The following is a 15,442-nucleotide window of genomic DNA, read 5'->3' on the forward strand; positions in this document are numbered from 1 at the left end:
TAATGGAAGAGGCATGAGCCCTTGAATGTCAGGCACCCTTTATCCAATAAGAGATTTTACGGTTCGTTATTTAAAGCAAAAATGACCGGTGTCTCCTATCACTCTGAAAGAGGAACTCTGATTCAGAAAATTCTAGGTTCTTCTGGACATGTCTCCCATCTGTACTCAGACACCGAGGAAGAGGAATCAAGGCTGTTCCTGGCTGAGGAAGCCGAGATAAAGCTCTTTCCTTTCCCACTCTCTCTGTGTGTGGAGTCCACTGACATTCTGGGGATATTCTGGGTAGTGGAAGGAGAGCCTGAGGGCAGTTCCTGCCACCCCCTGGGGCTTAGCATTCTTCCCTACGCCCCTGGGGAGCCGAGGTTAAGTCACCAACAGTCTGGAATGCCTGTGGGCACAGAGGAACTCACCTCCGGTCCTGGAGCTCCCTTCTGTTAGCCTGCATCATACCGGCTGTGTCCGAAACCCACAGAAGAAACGAGCTGACATCCACCTCCTGGTGACATAGCTCACCTGCACCCTGTTAGGAATCACATACGCGGCATGTTGTCAGTTTATTTCTTTTTGTTTTTATAGTTTTAGGTGGTTTTCTACATTCTAATTACTGAAGATTTGGATGTGTCCATCTGGTTTCTCTTAACAACAAACATGCTGTAACATTATTTGTTAGAAGTCTGGAACACTGATGCTGGGAGGTGTTAGGAGAATACATTCGCGTATGTGGGTAACTTTGTAAGCCAGTGGATTCCTTGGCTGGGTGGTAGATCTGAGTTTTCTTGTCTGTTTGGCTCACCCGGTACATAAATTCAGGTCCAGAGACTCACTGCAATGTCTTTGATTAATTTTGTATTTAAAATGATTTGAGAAGGAAATAGGTTACTGTTTAGTAAAACTGTTGTGGGTTGTGGGAAGAAAGAAAAGTGTCTCTAACTGAACATTTCAGGGGATTATTTTTCAATAAGGTAACCCTATGTGATTGGGTTGCCAGGGGTTGGCAAACTACAGCCCACAAGCCAAATCTGGCCTGCGACCTGTTTCTGTACAGCCCAGAGCTAAGAATGGTTTTGTATTTCCAAATGATTGGGGTGGGGGGGAATCAAAAGGATAATATTTCATAACACAAAATTACAGGAAATTCAGATTTCAGACTCCATCAGTGAAACTTCATTGAAACACAGCCATGCCCATTCACTTAACACTGGATCCACGGCTACTTTCTAGGCAGGGTTGAGTACTGGCAACACAGACTAACAGTATGGCCTGCAAAGCCTATGGTATTGACGCTGAAAAAGTTTGCCAGCCCCTGATCCAGAGCTCCTGAGGCTGAGGGAGATACTGATCTTCCTGCATTTTTCAAGCATTATTTTATTTCATTGAACACCTGTGTAAAATACTTTTCTGGGCATTGCTCCAACGAGTTCTCACCAAGAACTTGCCGCAGCGGTGATCGTAGAACTCAGATGAAATTACCTGGGTAACAAGAGTGTGTTGGCCTAGAGAAAACTTCTCAATTTATTTTTCCCAGCTAGGCAGGGATTTGCATTGAAACAGCTTCTCTGCATCTGTTGTATTTATCCCTTTGAGTGGCTTTCAAACATGATTTTATGTCAAGAGTTGTATTCTTTTTTTTTTTTTTTTAAAGATTTTATTTATTTGACAGAGAGAGACACAGTGAGAGAGGGAACACCAGCAGGGGGAGTGGGAGAGGGAGAAGCAGGCTTCCCGCGGAGCAGGGAGCCCAATGCGGGGCTCAATCCCAGGACCCCAGGATCATGACCTGAGCCAAAGGCAGATGCTTAACGACTGAGCCCCCCAGGCGCCCCAAGAGTTGTATTCTTTTCTCCTTTATTCTTATGGAAAGACTTCATGAAAATAAACATCAGAAGCACAATGCAAATAAAATCTGATTTTACTGTTATACTGTTAACTTTAAATTGTGCCCACATGCCTGCCTTCTCAGAAGGCTGGAACCCGGGGTTTTAATTATTCATGTGCAGCTGTGTTAGCCTTTTACTTAATATTTAAGCTGTGATTTTTGTGTGTGTGCTATATTTTGTAGGATAAAACTTGGGAATAAGTGTAGTGGCAAGTGTGGAAACATTTTGCTTTTCAAATGTGCACAGAACTCATTTTTCCCGTTTTTGATAATTGTGTACATGTATCCATGCTCGTCAGCAGAGTTGTGTGTAATTAATAAATGTTGCATTAACAGAATTTCCTGTTTCTGTGTTAAGGTTTCTGGTTGTGGTTATCTCCGGTTCGTCATTTCAGTTTATATTGGGTATTATTAGACCAGTTCAGGTATGTATGAAGAATAGCAGTATGCCATCCCAAAATATGCTGCTTTGATGTAACAATTATTGTGAACTGAAGATGTCTAAAAGAAGCAGATACCAGAAAAGCTGTCTGCCCTCCCCCTATTTTCTTAAAAGCAGGACCTAAGTTTACAAAGGTGCCCCCACCCCTGCAGTAGGAAGGAAAAAGGTTGATCCCCAGAGACAACTCTAGATCCTGTCGGCCTGGAAAGGGCACCACAGGAATCTACATAACAGATTTTACCAACTGGCTTTTGTCTCTACCCTTGAAAGCCTACAGCTGCTTTCCTCTGTCCTGTCATTTCTGCACAAATGTATTGCTCTTTGTTGAGGATGTTATGTAAGCCAGAGTTTCAAGCCACCTCTTTCGAGTTCCTCATTCTTCCCTGGGTATCTCCCATGTGTACATGAGGCATACATGTTAATGAACTTGTTTTTCTCTTTTTCCTCTAGCTTTTATTTCAGAGGTCTCAGCCAAGAACTCAGAAGGGTAGAAGGAAAATTATTTTTCCTCTCCTGCAGGTGTAAATAGTGCTCCCTCCCCAGAGAGCTTCTAGTCAGTGAATGCCGTGGACCAGGAGCATGCATGTGAGATTTTGTACCCTAGCATCTTCACGAGGATCTGTCCCGTGGTTTGTGTTCATTGAATGTTTGCTGAACCAGACTGAAAATTTACATGGTTTATAAGTGTGGCTGTGTGAGAAAGTATACTCCAGCTTTCTCAAATTTGCCAGTCTCTTCTACTCACTCCACTGTTACCCATGACATACTTTTCCTCAAGTTTGGGCTTTTCTGATACAGAGCAGTATGAGGAAGAAATTCCCTGAAATCCTGCTATTCAGATATAATATTTATATTATTTTAACAGTGTATCTTGTATTTTCACCCAGTGCTCATTACTTTTTAAGAAATTTCATGTGGCCTCATTGAATCTGACATTGAACAGAAGTAAGTTCTTCATTGGAAGAAAAAGCAGTGCCACTGGATATGTCTCTCCCTTTGTTCATTCCACTGAGTTCATGCATTTCTTTTCCCCTGCTTTGGTTTTTTAAAAAATGAACATACAGGGGCGCCTGGGTGGCTCAGTTGGTTAAGCGACTGCCTTCAGCTCGGGTCATGATCCCAGGGTCCTGGGATCGAGTCCCACATCAGGCTCCCTGCTTGGCCGGAAGCCTGCTTCTCCCTCTCCCACTCCCCCTACTTGTGTTCCCCCTCACGCTGTCGATTAAATTTTAAAAAAATGAACATATGGTATTTTATTTAACTCATTAATGAGGAAGCTGGTAAGGGTATTATAACCAGTTGAAAGAATAAGCCAAAAACTCCCACAAATTTTATATGGATGAGAAACCTTGAAATGAATGTGCAAATGGAAGAACGCTAGCTTCTTCCACACGTGGGAGGGAAGTCAGTCAGACTCCCAAGACGCCAGAATTTGCATTTTGCACCACTCTTCTCTACAATGGTACAGGGTCAGAAAGTGCCTCAAGGGCACTGAATGCGGGAATCAGAGAACCCAGGAAGGCCTGCTATGTGTAGACAATGCTTAGTGTTCCACTGAACCTGCTTTTAATTTTTAAAATTACTTTATTACCAGCAGAAATTACCCATTCACCTCTCAGTTTGGGGGGGTTCTTTACATCCTTGGCCTAGGCCTCTGCTTAAAAGCAAGTGTTACTTTCATCTTCTTCCTATTTCTTCCATTCTCTATCAGTAAATGTAAATGCGACAGCTTCTATTTTAGCCCGCAGCAAATTAAAAAGCAAATCAGTATGGTTTTCATTGATGAAGTCTGGCAAAACTTTCTGGAAAAATAGGCCCTGCTTCATCTAAGAGTGTTGAAAGGCTACCAGCATATTCTATTTGCATGTGCTATTTATAAATGAATGGAAATGGGTTTGGAAATTGGCAGTCTGAAGATTTACTTACCATCCATCCATTTTATCAGCTAACTAGGAAGGACTCGCCACAGTGTAGGCTGCGAACAATCCCCCGTCCTGGTGATTCAGGGGACATGGACGTGTTTGCAGGTGTTGTGTCAGATTAGGTAAGACTGTGTGCTTTCTTCCGGTTGTGCTAAGACCTCAGGCCTGCAATTCTGGGCTCGTCACCTTGGGACAGAGGTGATAATAGGACACTTCAAATGCAGGAAATTTGGCCATTCCCTAAACTCATCTCAAAAAGGGAGACTGTTTAGTTGGAGAAATGCTGGTGGTTGTTGTTGCTGACTTCAATGGAAGAACTTTTAGGATTTCACTGTTAATCACGAATCTGGCTATTTCCCCTCCACCTCTTTCAACTTTTTATTTTGAAGTAATTATAAACTCATGGGAGGTTGCAGAAGTGGTACATTCTGCCATACCTCCCACCCATTTTCCCCCCGTGGTTACCATCTTACATAGTATCAGGGAACTGACATAAGTATCATACTGTTAATACAGACCTTCTGGCAGTTTCCCCAGTTTCTTGTACACTCATTTATGTGAATGTGTGTGTTATCCAGCTTAATCCCATCGGTAGGAAGGTTTGTGTAATCACTGCCACAATCAAGATACAGAATTGTATCTGTAACTGTAACTGTGTCCACCACCACCAAAGAATCCCTCCTGCTAGCCCTTTATACTCAGCTTTGGAAGTAAAATCACTTGGCAAGGTTTCTTATTCTTGGGTGATGGGCATGAAGGAGGACACATGATGTAATGAGCACTGGGTGTTATATGCAACTGATGAATCGCTAGATTCTACCCCTGCAACTAATAATAGTCTATGTTAACGAAATTGAATTTAAGTTAAAAACAGTATTTTTTAAAAATTTCATTCAATGTAACATGCATGCCAAAAAGAGTACAGAAGTGAACAACTTGCTGAATCTTCACAAGCTGAGCACACCCTGTGACCAGCACCCAGAGCAAGAAACAGAACACTGCTAGTCCCCGCCTGTGCCCCTGTTGGAATGACTACTTTTGTTTGGTTTTTAAAGATCTCTTTATTTATTTTGGAGAGAGAGAGAGGGCATGCGAGGAGGAGGGGCAGAGAGAGACGGCAGAAGTGCGGGGCTGTGGGGCTGGGCACATGGTTCTGAGAAGGGCCAGGAAGCGGGTATTTGGGGTTGGGACGGCCCTGCACACCGCTCCTCTGCCGTCCTCCAAGCAGGAGCGCGGGGCGCGCCTTCCATCACGGCTGTCTTGGTGCACAAACTGAAATCCAACTCCACTGAAGTCTCACCACAGCCTCACCATTTCCCCAACCATTTGGAAACGTGAAAACAACCGCGGGCTTTCGGGCCGCACAGAACAGGTCAGGCCAGCTTGCCCACTCCCACCCCAGGGAAGGCCCTCGCGCGACGCGGGAAGTACTCCCCTGCTCCGACGGAAATACAGGCACCTTTATTTAGACTGGCCATGTCTCATACGTGGTCCCACAAATAAGAGCTGGTCAGACCTGGGAAATAGCGCAGGGCGGCCGGGGCGCCCGGGACCCTCCGCCCCCGGGCTGGGGTGCCTCCCGCGCCGCCTTTCGGCTGCATTCTTTGGCGACTGGCCTCAGTACCCAGGTCACATCCCCTTGCACTGACTGAAGGGCCTCGTGGGCGGGCTTCTCCATCAAGCAGCTGGAGACCCTTCCCTCCCCTGGCCCTGGGGGAGCTTCTGCCCTGGGTGGCGGGCAGGAGGCGGTTCTTCCTCACCCCGATCTCCGCCCCGCCCGGGGTCCACGGGGTACCCAGGGCAGACCACCTCCTGGTGCACCTGAGGTCAAGGTGCACCCGTGGGGGAAGGGAGGCCAGGGGAGGCGGAAGCAGCACTCGAAACCAGAGCGCTGCCGCAGGGTGTGATCCCGCAGGAGGGACGAGGGAGGCTTCTCTGCGTCCTGTGTTCTCGCCATCGTCTGAAGGAAGTCCCCTGGGTCCCAGGAACAAATGGTCCAAAAGGCCAGCCAGAATCTGCTGTCCAACAGCTGAGGGTGGCAGTTCTCTGTATAGTAAGGGAGGAGGGTGGAAAGCATGGGCTTCACAGCTTAAAAAATTTGCATTCCGTTCGCAGATCTAGCACTCTTGGGCTGTGACCTTGCACAAGTTGCTTAACCTCTCTAGGACTCCAGGTCGTTCTCTGCCACATGAGAATAGTATCTCCTTTTCCAGGCTGACTGTAAGGACCAGTGGGGTATATATAAAACATGTATTATGCACATAAAGCACTTAAACGTTCACTCTTCTTCATTGCACGCTATCCACCTCCTATTCTGCATTCCTCGAAGCTGGAAATTTCTGGTTGTAGACAAAACAACTCTGTTCACTAGGTATGTGAGGGATTAAGTTTATGAAGATAAATACTGGTGTAGAAACCATCACATCTTCCTTCTAACATCACAGATAGACTGAACTGACTAGTAATACAGAAAGTGGAGGCATAAGCAAAGAAATTATTTTTTAAAAATAAAATTACAGTCTTATATACTTTTTAGTTCTGCGGTTCCCCAGAAAGTACAAAAATTGAAAACAAGATGATCTCATGAGGATGAGTATGACCAGAGAGAACAAAAGCATCTGCAAGCTTAATTTTGTTCAGGGACCCACAGCAACTATTTTCTCCCTTGTTCCATCCTGATGGTTTAAACCTGATCCTCTTGCTTTTCCACTTAATCATGGTAAAGCAATCCTAGTTTCACAGAAACTTGTGCACCAGGATCCTGTTTAGGTGTGTTCACGCCTGAGGCCACAACACTGATTCTATCTGTGATGGGCCCCACCTCTATTCTAATCTTTCCAAAGAATGCCAAGGGCGCCTCCCAGGTCACCAGCCTCAAGACTATGGATGGAGAACCAACAGGGGCCAGCCACCTCCTCAGGCTATAGTTCACTCCAGGTCTGCTCTGGGGTGCTCTGTGGTTGGGGATGGGTTCCCCCCCCCATATATTTAAAGTGAGATTTATCTGGTTAAAAAAAAATGATTTAAGGGGCGCCTGGGTGGCTCAGTCGTTAAGCGTCTGCCCTCAGCTCAGGTCCTGATCCCAGGGTCCTGGGATGGAGCCCCACATCGGGCTCCCTGCTCAGCGGGAAGCCTGCTTCTCCCTCTCCCACTCCCCCTGCTTGTGTTCCTGCTCTCGCTCTCTCTCTCTGTCAAATAAATAAATAAAATCTTAAAAAAAAAAAAGATTTAATATATTTTTTTAAACCTATGAAGTGAGTGTCTATGTCAATTTGTTATCATGGAAAGTATCTGTAGGGGCCAATTATCATGAGCATCCCATCCTAATTAAGACGGACTACGTTTCTGAGTTTGAGAATATAGACAAAGTTGCTGAGTCATTATTCCTATCTATGGCAATCTAAATACATGCCTATGGACATACTCAGTACATGTTCCATCAGTTAATAATCACTTTTATCGCGTTTAACGTACACTGGGGCTAGGAGAGGCTTCGAGGTAGCTTTTCTAGGAGAAGGAAAAGGCAAAGGATGTTACCATGTGACCTTCAACTTTCGACCTACAGGTCGTGATGCCCCCACGTCCCTTTCTATGCCTCTGGTCCTCATCAGATGATTCTTACTCAGCTCTCCGATTCCCAGGGGCTGCTGTCAACACAGGGCACACGGTGGCTGGCCACAGCAAGGAATAAGCATACTGGGGGGCTTGCTCTGTACGGGGGTCTCAGTCAGCACAGAAAACCTGCCACACAGAAGACAACCCACACCTCAAGTAAGCTACTGTAACACACGCAGCCATGTGACTGTGTGGGTCCTACCAGAAAAACCATGTTCGGAACGTCGTCCTCAAGGGCAATCGCAGCTCCAGAGAGAAATCAGCCCTCTTTAAATGCGTGTTTAACTTACCTAAAGGTCTGCGGATAGACACAGGGGTAGTCTTTATTTCCACCTAGGTAATATAAATACCGCGCCACCTACGAAATACGAAACTCTTCCACGGGTATACCTAGTATCTGACCCAACCTGTATCCCTGTTAGCACGCATCTCTGTTTAAAAGAGCAACGTTTCTGTTTTGTTTCATGTCTCCAACACCCCAAGAAAACAGATCTTTTAAATACAGGGACACACATCCAGCCCCGTGTGAAAGGACATTAATGCACTATTCTAACAAGAGTTAGTTCTGTGTTTTAACTCCCAGTAACTGGTCCTGGATTCAGCGATTCCTGTGGGTAGCCTTCGAGTTTACAAACTGCTCCATTATCTGTCCTTTGCGCAATAGCTGAAGGAAGCTCCGTTTCTGAGGGAACCATTCATAGCAACTTTTGGATTCCCTCTCTCCATCCTCTCTCGGCTGAAGATTGTGTCCTGATCACTGTCAAACTCAGACTCGGACACCATCAGGCTGGAGTTGTGCTCTGTGCTTCGGTGTTTAATACCTAGGGAGAAGCAGACAGATGCATCTTGGGGGAAACGGCCTTTTTCGCTCTCAGCTGTCTTTCTGGTTGTAGGTCCCATGTACCCAGTGGTGTTCTCTGCACCTTCAGAGCACCACTCACAACAGAGCAGGGGTTGGGGGCCCTGGTGAGCAGCAACAGGGGCTTTGGAGTCACCCCTGAGCTTGAACCCAAGCTTTGACACTTACTAGCTAGCTGTGTGATGCTGGACAAGATGCCTAACCTCTCTGGGCTTTCAGGCTCCATAACCATTAATACTGGGAGATGACCGAGCCCGTACTCCACGAGTTTATGGTGAGCACTCCATAAAACAGTGCAGGTGAAGCTGATGCCCAGGAGTTAGCGCTCAGTAAGCACGAAGTGAAAGCTGTTACAGTCTTACGATTTGGTTCAATCAAAATATTTTTGGTAGAATATGTGATTGCTGCTGGTCAAACTAAGAGATGCGGTATAAGATGCGATCCCTGCTCTCAGAGAATTTACAGTGTCTAGCTAAGGGCTTAAGACAAAGACTCATGAAAAGATGGTTCAAAACAGGCAAGAAACGTTGAAAAATCAATCTTACAGGAATCAAGAACGGATAAGCACACACCGATCGGCCAGCATTGCTTCAGCGATATTTCATACAGGCAGGGATTTGGACAGGAGGACCGGGGAGGGCATGGAGTGTGCAGAGAGGCACCAGAAACACTGAGAGAAGCAGGTGGCCCGGCCCTACCCACCACGGGCCCTCGCCGGCTCTGTCAAAGCTTCATGTTCGCCTGCATATGGATCGTCAGCTAAGGGAAATGCTGTTGGGGAGCAGGCCTGCGGGGCGCAGCGCTCAGAGGGGCGCTGGGGCGGAGCGGGGCCGCACGCCCGACAGCCCAGCTGTGCCAGAGGCAAACCTGTTTGAAAAGCGGTCTTTGCCTGCAGTGGGGGCAAAGGGGGGGCTCAGCTGATAAGAGGCATTTCATATCTCTCAGCCGTTAAGGCCTCAAAGTGCGTCCCCAAAATTTCATGAAATTTAGAATACAACGATGCCTCCCCGTCGCATATCCTTGGGATTGGTGTAGGTTTTCCCTCCCACAAGCTCAGACTCACTCTTCCTTCCCAATTAAATTGCTGGCTCCAGCCTGTCGCTCCCCCTTCACCCAAGGGAACACTCAGGCAAACCCCCCGATCCGATCCTTTCAAGCACCGGGCAAACATCTTGCAGACCACCTTACCATACTTGGGCCTCAGCTCCATTCTCTCCTGGTCGTCCATGTTATCCAGGATGGTATACTTGGTTTTCTTCCTTATTTTAGTCCTTTTTCGTCTGAGAGGAACAATGAAAAGCCCAACTCAGGTTCTTAGAGAGGGAACCGGGAGCCAGGAATTAAAACACTAAAGGAAATGGTTTGCCTTTAGAATGGAAGGGTCGGCACGTGTAGGGATGATGTGCGTACAGAGCCAGGGCTGGGTTCGGTGGGGCTGAGGCACAGCGTGCATCCTGAACAAACACAGGAGCAGGGCGGCCGCCCCCCAGCGCCCACCTAACCGCAGGCTCTCGGCCAGGGCCCCTGGGAGCCACCGTCTGAGTACCTGAGTGCTGGCACAGAGAGCTTCCCCACGGGTCCTTCTTTACTCGGAAAAACCTGGACGCACACATTTCCCCCCTGAACCTACACTGCCTAGAAGGTCCAAAGATGCAAAGATGATATAAACTAGCAACCAGGAAAAACAAACAAACAAATATAACAGATTCCCCAAATTAACTGGCAACAGCCCAGGATTTCATTTTTCACAACGCATGAAAAACTGGTCCTTTGTGCATCGTCCTAAGCTGCCGAGGATTATGTGAAAACACACATCAAAGCCACGGGAAGGTTATGCTGAGGACAGTCCCAGGGCATTCAGTTTCCGGACAGGGTGGGGACTTAGAGCATGGGCCTCTAAAGCCTGATTCAGTGCTTACTAGCTGGGTGACTCTGAGACAATTTTTTGATACTTTGTGACTCCAAGTTCCCACCTGTAAAATGGAAGTAAAAACAGTCCCTTTTTATACGGTGGTGGGAGGACTGAATAATATACATAAAGCACGGAGAGCCACCCGTCACAATGGCGAATATTTCATATTACTTCTTAATACGTAAAAAGGTCACAGCCAACCACTTTCTTCATCATCACCATCATCTGCTTGATATATATGCCACAAAACTGCAGAATGTGTATTTTTTTTTTAATTTTCATTTATTTTTATTTTTTGCAGAATTTTTACAGCCAAGCACAGCAGGGTGCCCATGGTCCCAAATAGCTCTGGGAAAGTTTACTGGGATTTAGGCCTCTGAGGACCTGTGACCCCCTTCACCAGCCTCACTATTGGGAAAGGAGTCACAAATAAAACCAAGATAATGTGAGCAGTTTCAAAAAATAACTATTAGTTACCGTACACATTAGTTTTTTTTATCGTATCTTCTTTGGAGAGTATTTAGTGTTTTGTGTCGACAGTGGGCCACCGACACTGTCTTCTAAGGACTCGAGAAATCACTGTCCCTACAAATCTCCTCACAGAGGGCTGGGCACAGAGTTCTGGAAGATTGAGACAACGAGGCAGCTCAAGGGCTTCTCAAGGTCAGCTCTACCGAAGAAGGAAGAGGGAAAACACCGAAAGCAAAACTTCTCTTTGGTGACCGCATGGCCTGGATTAAGGTTTTGCATTTATTCAGTAGGATTGAGATAGATTCCATTGTTGCTTCACACAAAAGAATCAAAATCTAAATTTGCATCAGAATGTTTCTGGAACTCCTTCCTGTGAGGGCTGATCAATGAGGCCATTCCAGGAGTGTCTTAGTAAAGGGAAGGTGAGACTGATAGAAAATAACATTAGATTTGATACAGAATCACTGAGCCTCCTAGGGAAGAGGAAAGCTGCATAAGAAAAAGCCGCCTCGGGCGCCTGGGTGGCTCAGTCAGTTAAGCGGCTGCCTTCGGCTCAGGTCATGATCCCAGGGTCCTGGGATCGAGTCCCGCATGGGGCTCCCTGCTCGGCGGGGAGCCTGCTTCTCCCTCTCCCTCTGCCTGCTTCTCCGCCTACTTGTGCTCTCTATCTCTCTGTCAAATAAATAAATAAAATCTTTAAAAAAAAAGAAAAAGAAAAAGCCGCCTCTGGTATTATTCCATGTATCTGGGCACACATGCCTTGCAGGGGGTGGGGTGGGGTGGGGTGGGGTGGGAGTACAATATAGAGGCTTTTGTTTTTTTAAGTAGGCCCCACTCGGAACGTTGGTCTTGAACTCAAGACCCTGAGATCAAGAGTCGCATGCTCCATCGACTGAGTCAGCCCGGCGTCCCCATAAAGGACTTTTAAAGTCTAGTTTGTCTTCATATAAAGGTGACTGTCAAATGGTTCAGCAGCTTAAGAAACCCAAGCTAAAGCTACTACAGCTATCGAGTTCCATTCCATGACGTGTCTTTATTCCAAGTAAATAAACGAGCAGGCGGGGTACCTCTTGCAGCAGTAGATGCAAAGCCAGGGCGAGCCCCCGATCAGCACGAGGACAGTGAGAGCCAACGCCGTCACGTAGAATATACTCCACTCTGGGAAACAAGAAAGCCAGAGGGGACACGGTTACACGCTGTTCGCAAAACAACTTTATTTCAGTGACTCACAATGAGTGTTTCTGAGTTCTTACGAGCAAAGGCCACCTACGGCCTCATCGGGCTGAGCAGAGCATAAACATGGTAAATGCAAATAAATCAAGAACAACTTAAAGGTACCCAACTTCGGTGCAATTGGTTCAGGGACCTCATGGGGTATATTTCATGCTGACTTAAGGACAGAATTATCAAAACCAAATTAATTAAGAAGTAATGCTGTGAGGGGCGCCTAGGTGGCTCAGTTGTTAAGCGTCTGCCTTTGGCTCAGGTCATGATCTCAGGGTCCTGGGATCGAGCCCAGCATCGGGCTCCCTGCTCTGCGGGAAGCCTGTTTCTCCCTCTCCCTCTGTCTGCCACTCTGCCTACTTACGCTATCTCTGTTAAATTAAAAAAAAAATCTTAAAAATAAAAAAAGAAGTAATTCTGTGAACACCCATGTATGACACATCACAATATTCCTTCCATAATCACAAGAAACACAACCCTCCCCACCAAAATAGTTCTGGCTTAGTCTTTAATAAGGCAAAAAAAATATCTGTATGGCTTCCTATGACACATACACACTTCCGAGAGCCAGACAGTAATTCAGAAACCACCTGATCTGCATTCCTTCCACATCCTTGCACAAATCCAGTATAAAAAGCTTTGCAAGAGCAATTCGGGACAGAGAAACCAAGGGCCCAAAGACATAGGCTTAACCCTAGTAAGTGTTATATATGCTCTTTGGAATAATGACCCAAGGGCTGGCTATTTTCAAATTTCTCGGCCAAATACGTGCATCTGGATCCCCAAGGCAACAAAATTGCTCTTGGAAATAGACTGGCATTAAAACAGATTCCTCCCCAGAGGAGATGTCGGGGCACGAGCTGGGCTAGCTGAGAAGGTGGCTCCCATTCTTGGTGCCTGCCCGGCAGACATCCACGAGGAGTGGGCCAGACTCTCCCGTTCATCTGCGTCCAGCAGGTCCACACCAGGAAACACGTCACCAGAAGGCCAACTGAGCCCGAGCCAAGGCAGGTGCACCCCAAAAATGGCCCAAGGGGCACAAAGCAACTCTCTCGGCAATGCAGGCGGTGATTAGCCAACTCTGCTCTGCCCAAGTGGGTCTCCTTATCAGGAAGGTTTGCGGAAAAGCCTAGGCACGTCCGTCCACACTGATGGCAGGGGGTGGAGAGGATCTTAACTCACTGCGCCTTGGCTTCAGGCAAGGAGAGGGCGAATGTTTACAGCAGCAGAATGGGGCGGGTATCTCTGGTATTTCAAAAACGGTGTGTCCCGACGCTCCTCGCCCACAGGCGCACCCCCAGCCCCAGACTCACCGCAGTTGCTCTCCCCATCCCGGATGTAACGCTGTATCAGGTTCTCCATCCACAGCCAGGAGCACACACAGCGCTTGGTGACGGGGTCGCAGTGACCGTGGCCAGAGCACTGCAGAAGGCAGCCTGCGAAGAGGGGGTGCAGCTGAGGCCGGTGTGGCGGCCGGCAGGAGGGCAGAGCCTGGCTTCCGCCCGCGGTGGGTTTTCATTAGCTTGGACCCCGATGGACGCATCTTGCTGACTCAAGAGCCTCTTACGGCATGCAGGGGGCCCAAGGGGTCTCTCTCATCAGGAAGCAAACGGCAGAAAAAAGCCAATCCACACCGGGTAACAAAAGCCTTAAAAATGTAGCCAACACGTAGTACCCTCTGGCCTAAGAGAGATACATTCTAAGAATTTATCCAGTGAAAATAACTGGGGATGTGCACGAAGATTTGTCTACAATTACAGCATTATTTAAAATCAACCTAAAGTCCTTGAGTGGAGGACTGGTTGAACGTATCCAGGATGGAGGACAATGCAGCCATAAATATCCTCTATTGAGGGAGAAATCGTAAAAGATTCGAAAAAAATGATAATATGATTTGCACTTAAAAAGCAGATTAAAAATATTTATCGAATTATCCTGATTGTATCACATGTTTCCAGAGAGGGAGGAGCTGGAAGGAAATACATCAGAATATTAACGAAAGTTAAATTTGGAGGGTGGGGATTCTAGGCTCAAGAATCTAGAGGATTGTTTTTTTTTTTTTTTTTGCCTTTCTAGATATTCCAAATTTCCTATGATAAATAAGACATTGCTTTTGTAGCTAGAAAAAAGGGGATTATTAAAAGATTTAAGTTAGTGGGGCGCCTGGGTGGCTCAGATGGTTCAGCATCTGCCTTCGGCTCAGGTCAAGATCCCAGGGATCTGGGATCGAGCCCTGCGTTAGGCTTACTGCTCAGTGCAGAGCCTGCTTCTCCCTCTCCTCTGCCTTTCCCTCCACTTGTGCTCTCTGGCTCTGTCTCTCTGTCAAATAAATAAATAAATAAATAAATAAATAAATAAATAAATAAATAAATGAAATCTTTAAAAAAGATTTAAGTTAATGCACGTTGAGGACATCAGTTGTGGACAGACATCTCTCTGAAACATGCTAAACCGTCCACCCGACACTGCCGTGTCCCTCCCGACGCTCACACTCCTTGGCGCCTGTTGGAATGGCCACTTACTTCATCATGAGGGATCATGTTCCTCATAAGGTAGAGACAGAGAACTTGGACCAAGACCACATTTCCGAGCACACCCGTGAGTCAGTCTGGTGCCAGGACGGGGCAGCAAGCGAGGCGCCAGGACGAGGGTCCAGTGGGAGGCACCTGGAAGCTACCCTGCCTTTCCAGGAGTCCAGGAAACCCCACTGTCACAACACCGTGACGCCCAGGGAAAAAACTACATGAACATAAGCTTTTCCAGCCCAGAACACTTGTCTTTAAAACTGTGCTGACAGCTTAAATATGAAATTTCTGACAATGACCATTATCTGGAGTATAGTTTTAAAAAAACTGACCCAGGACTGCTGTTTCTCTTGCTTCCCTCAGAGGCAAAGAGCAGGTGGTAAACGTGCTGGAGGAAGCCCACTGTAAACATAAACGTGAACCAAGTCTCTGGACGCTAAACGTGAAAACTGTCACACCTCACTCCTCTTTCCATGCCAGTAAAACTTGGCCCTGACTGGCAAGGCTGAGTCTGATTTTTTTTAAGAATATTCCCAGAGGAGGGCGCCTGGGTGGCTCAGACGGTTAAGCGTCTGCCTTCGGCTCAGGTCATGATC

At 46.9% G+C, this 15,442-nt stretch overlaps 1 protein-coding gene across 3 annotated transcripts in view; it reads right to left on the reverse strand.

Annotated features, from left to right (window-relative positions):
- Window positions 1-5,302: 5,302 nt before the first annotated feature.
- The window catches only part of KIAA0319 (KIAA0319 ortholog), a 96,800-nt gene continuing 86,660 nt past the window's right edge, over window positions 5,303-15,442 (reverse strand). For 2 of the 3 annotated variants that reach the window (XM_034985780.1, XM_034985781.1), the window contains exons 18-21: window positions 13,635-13,757; window positions 12,165-12,255; window positions 9,903-9,994; window positions 5,303-6,286 (exon numbers count right to left, since the gene is read on the reverse strand). In XM_034985780.1, coding sequence (XP_034841671.1) covers window positions 5,997-6,286; window positions 9,903-9,994; window positions 12,165-12,255; window positions 13,635-13,757 — 596 coding nt within the window. In that variant the 3' untranslated portion in view covers window positions 5,303-5,996. Of the gene's footprint in view, window positions 6,287-7,844; window positions 8,677-9,902; window positions 9,995-12,164; window positions 12,256-13,634; window positions 13,758-15,442 lie in introns of those variants that run through there. The other variant, XM_034985782.1, reaches the window with a different exon arrangement.

The sequence above is a fragment of the Mirounga leonina genome, unplaced genomic scaffold (genome assembly GCF_011800145.1).
Source record: "Mirounga leonina isolate KUSES-001 unplaced genomic scaffold, KU_Mleo_1.0 Mir_366, whole genome shotgun sequence".
NCBI lineage: Eukaryota > Metazoa > Chordata > Mammalia > Carnivora > Phocidae > Mirounga > Mirounga leonina.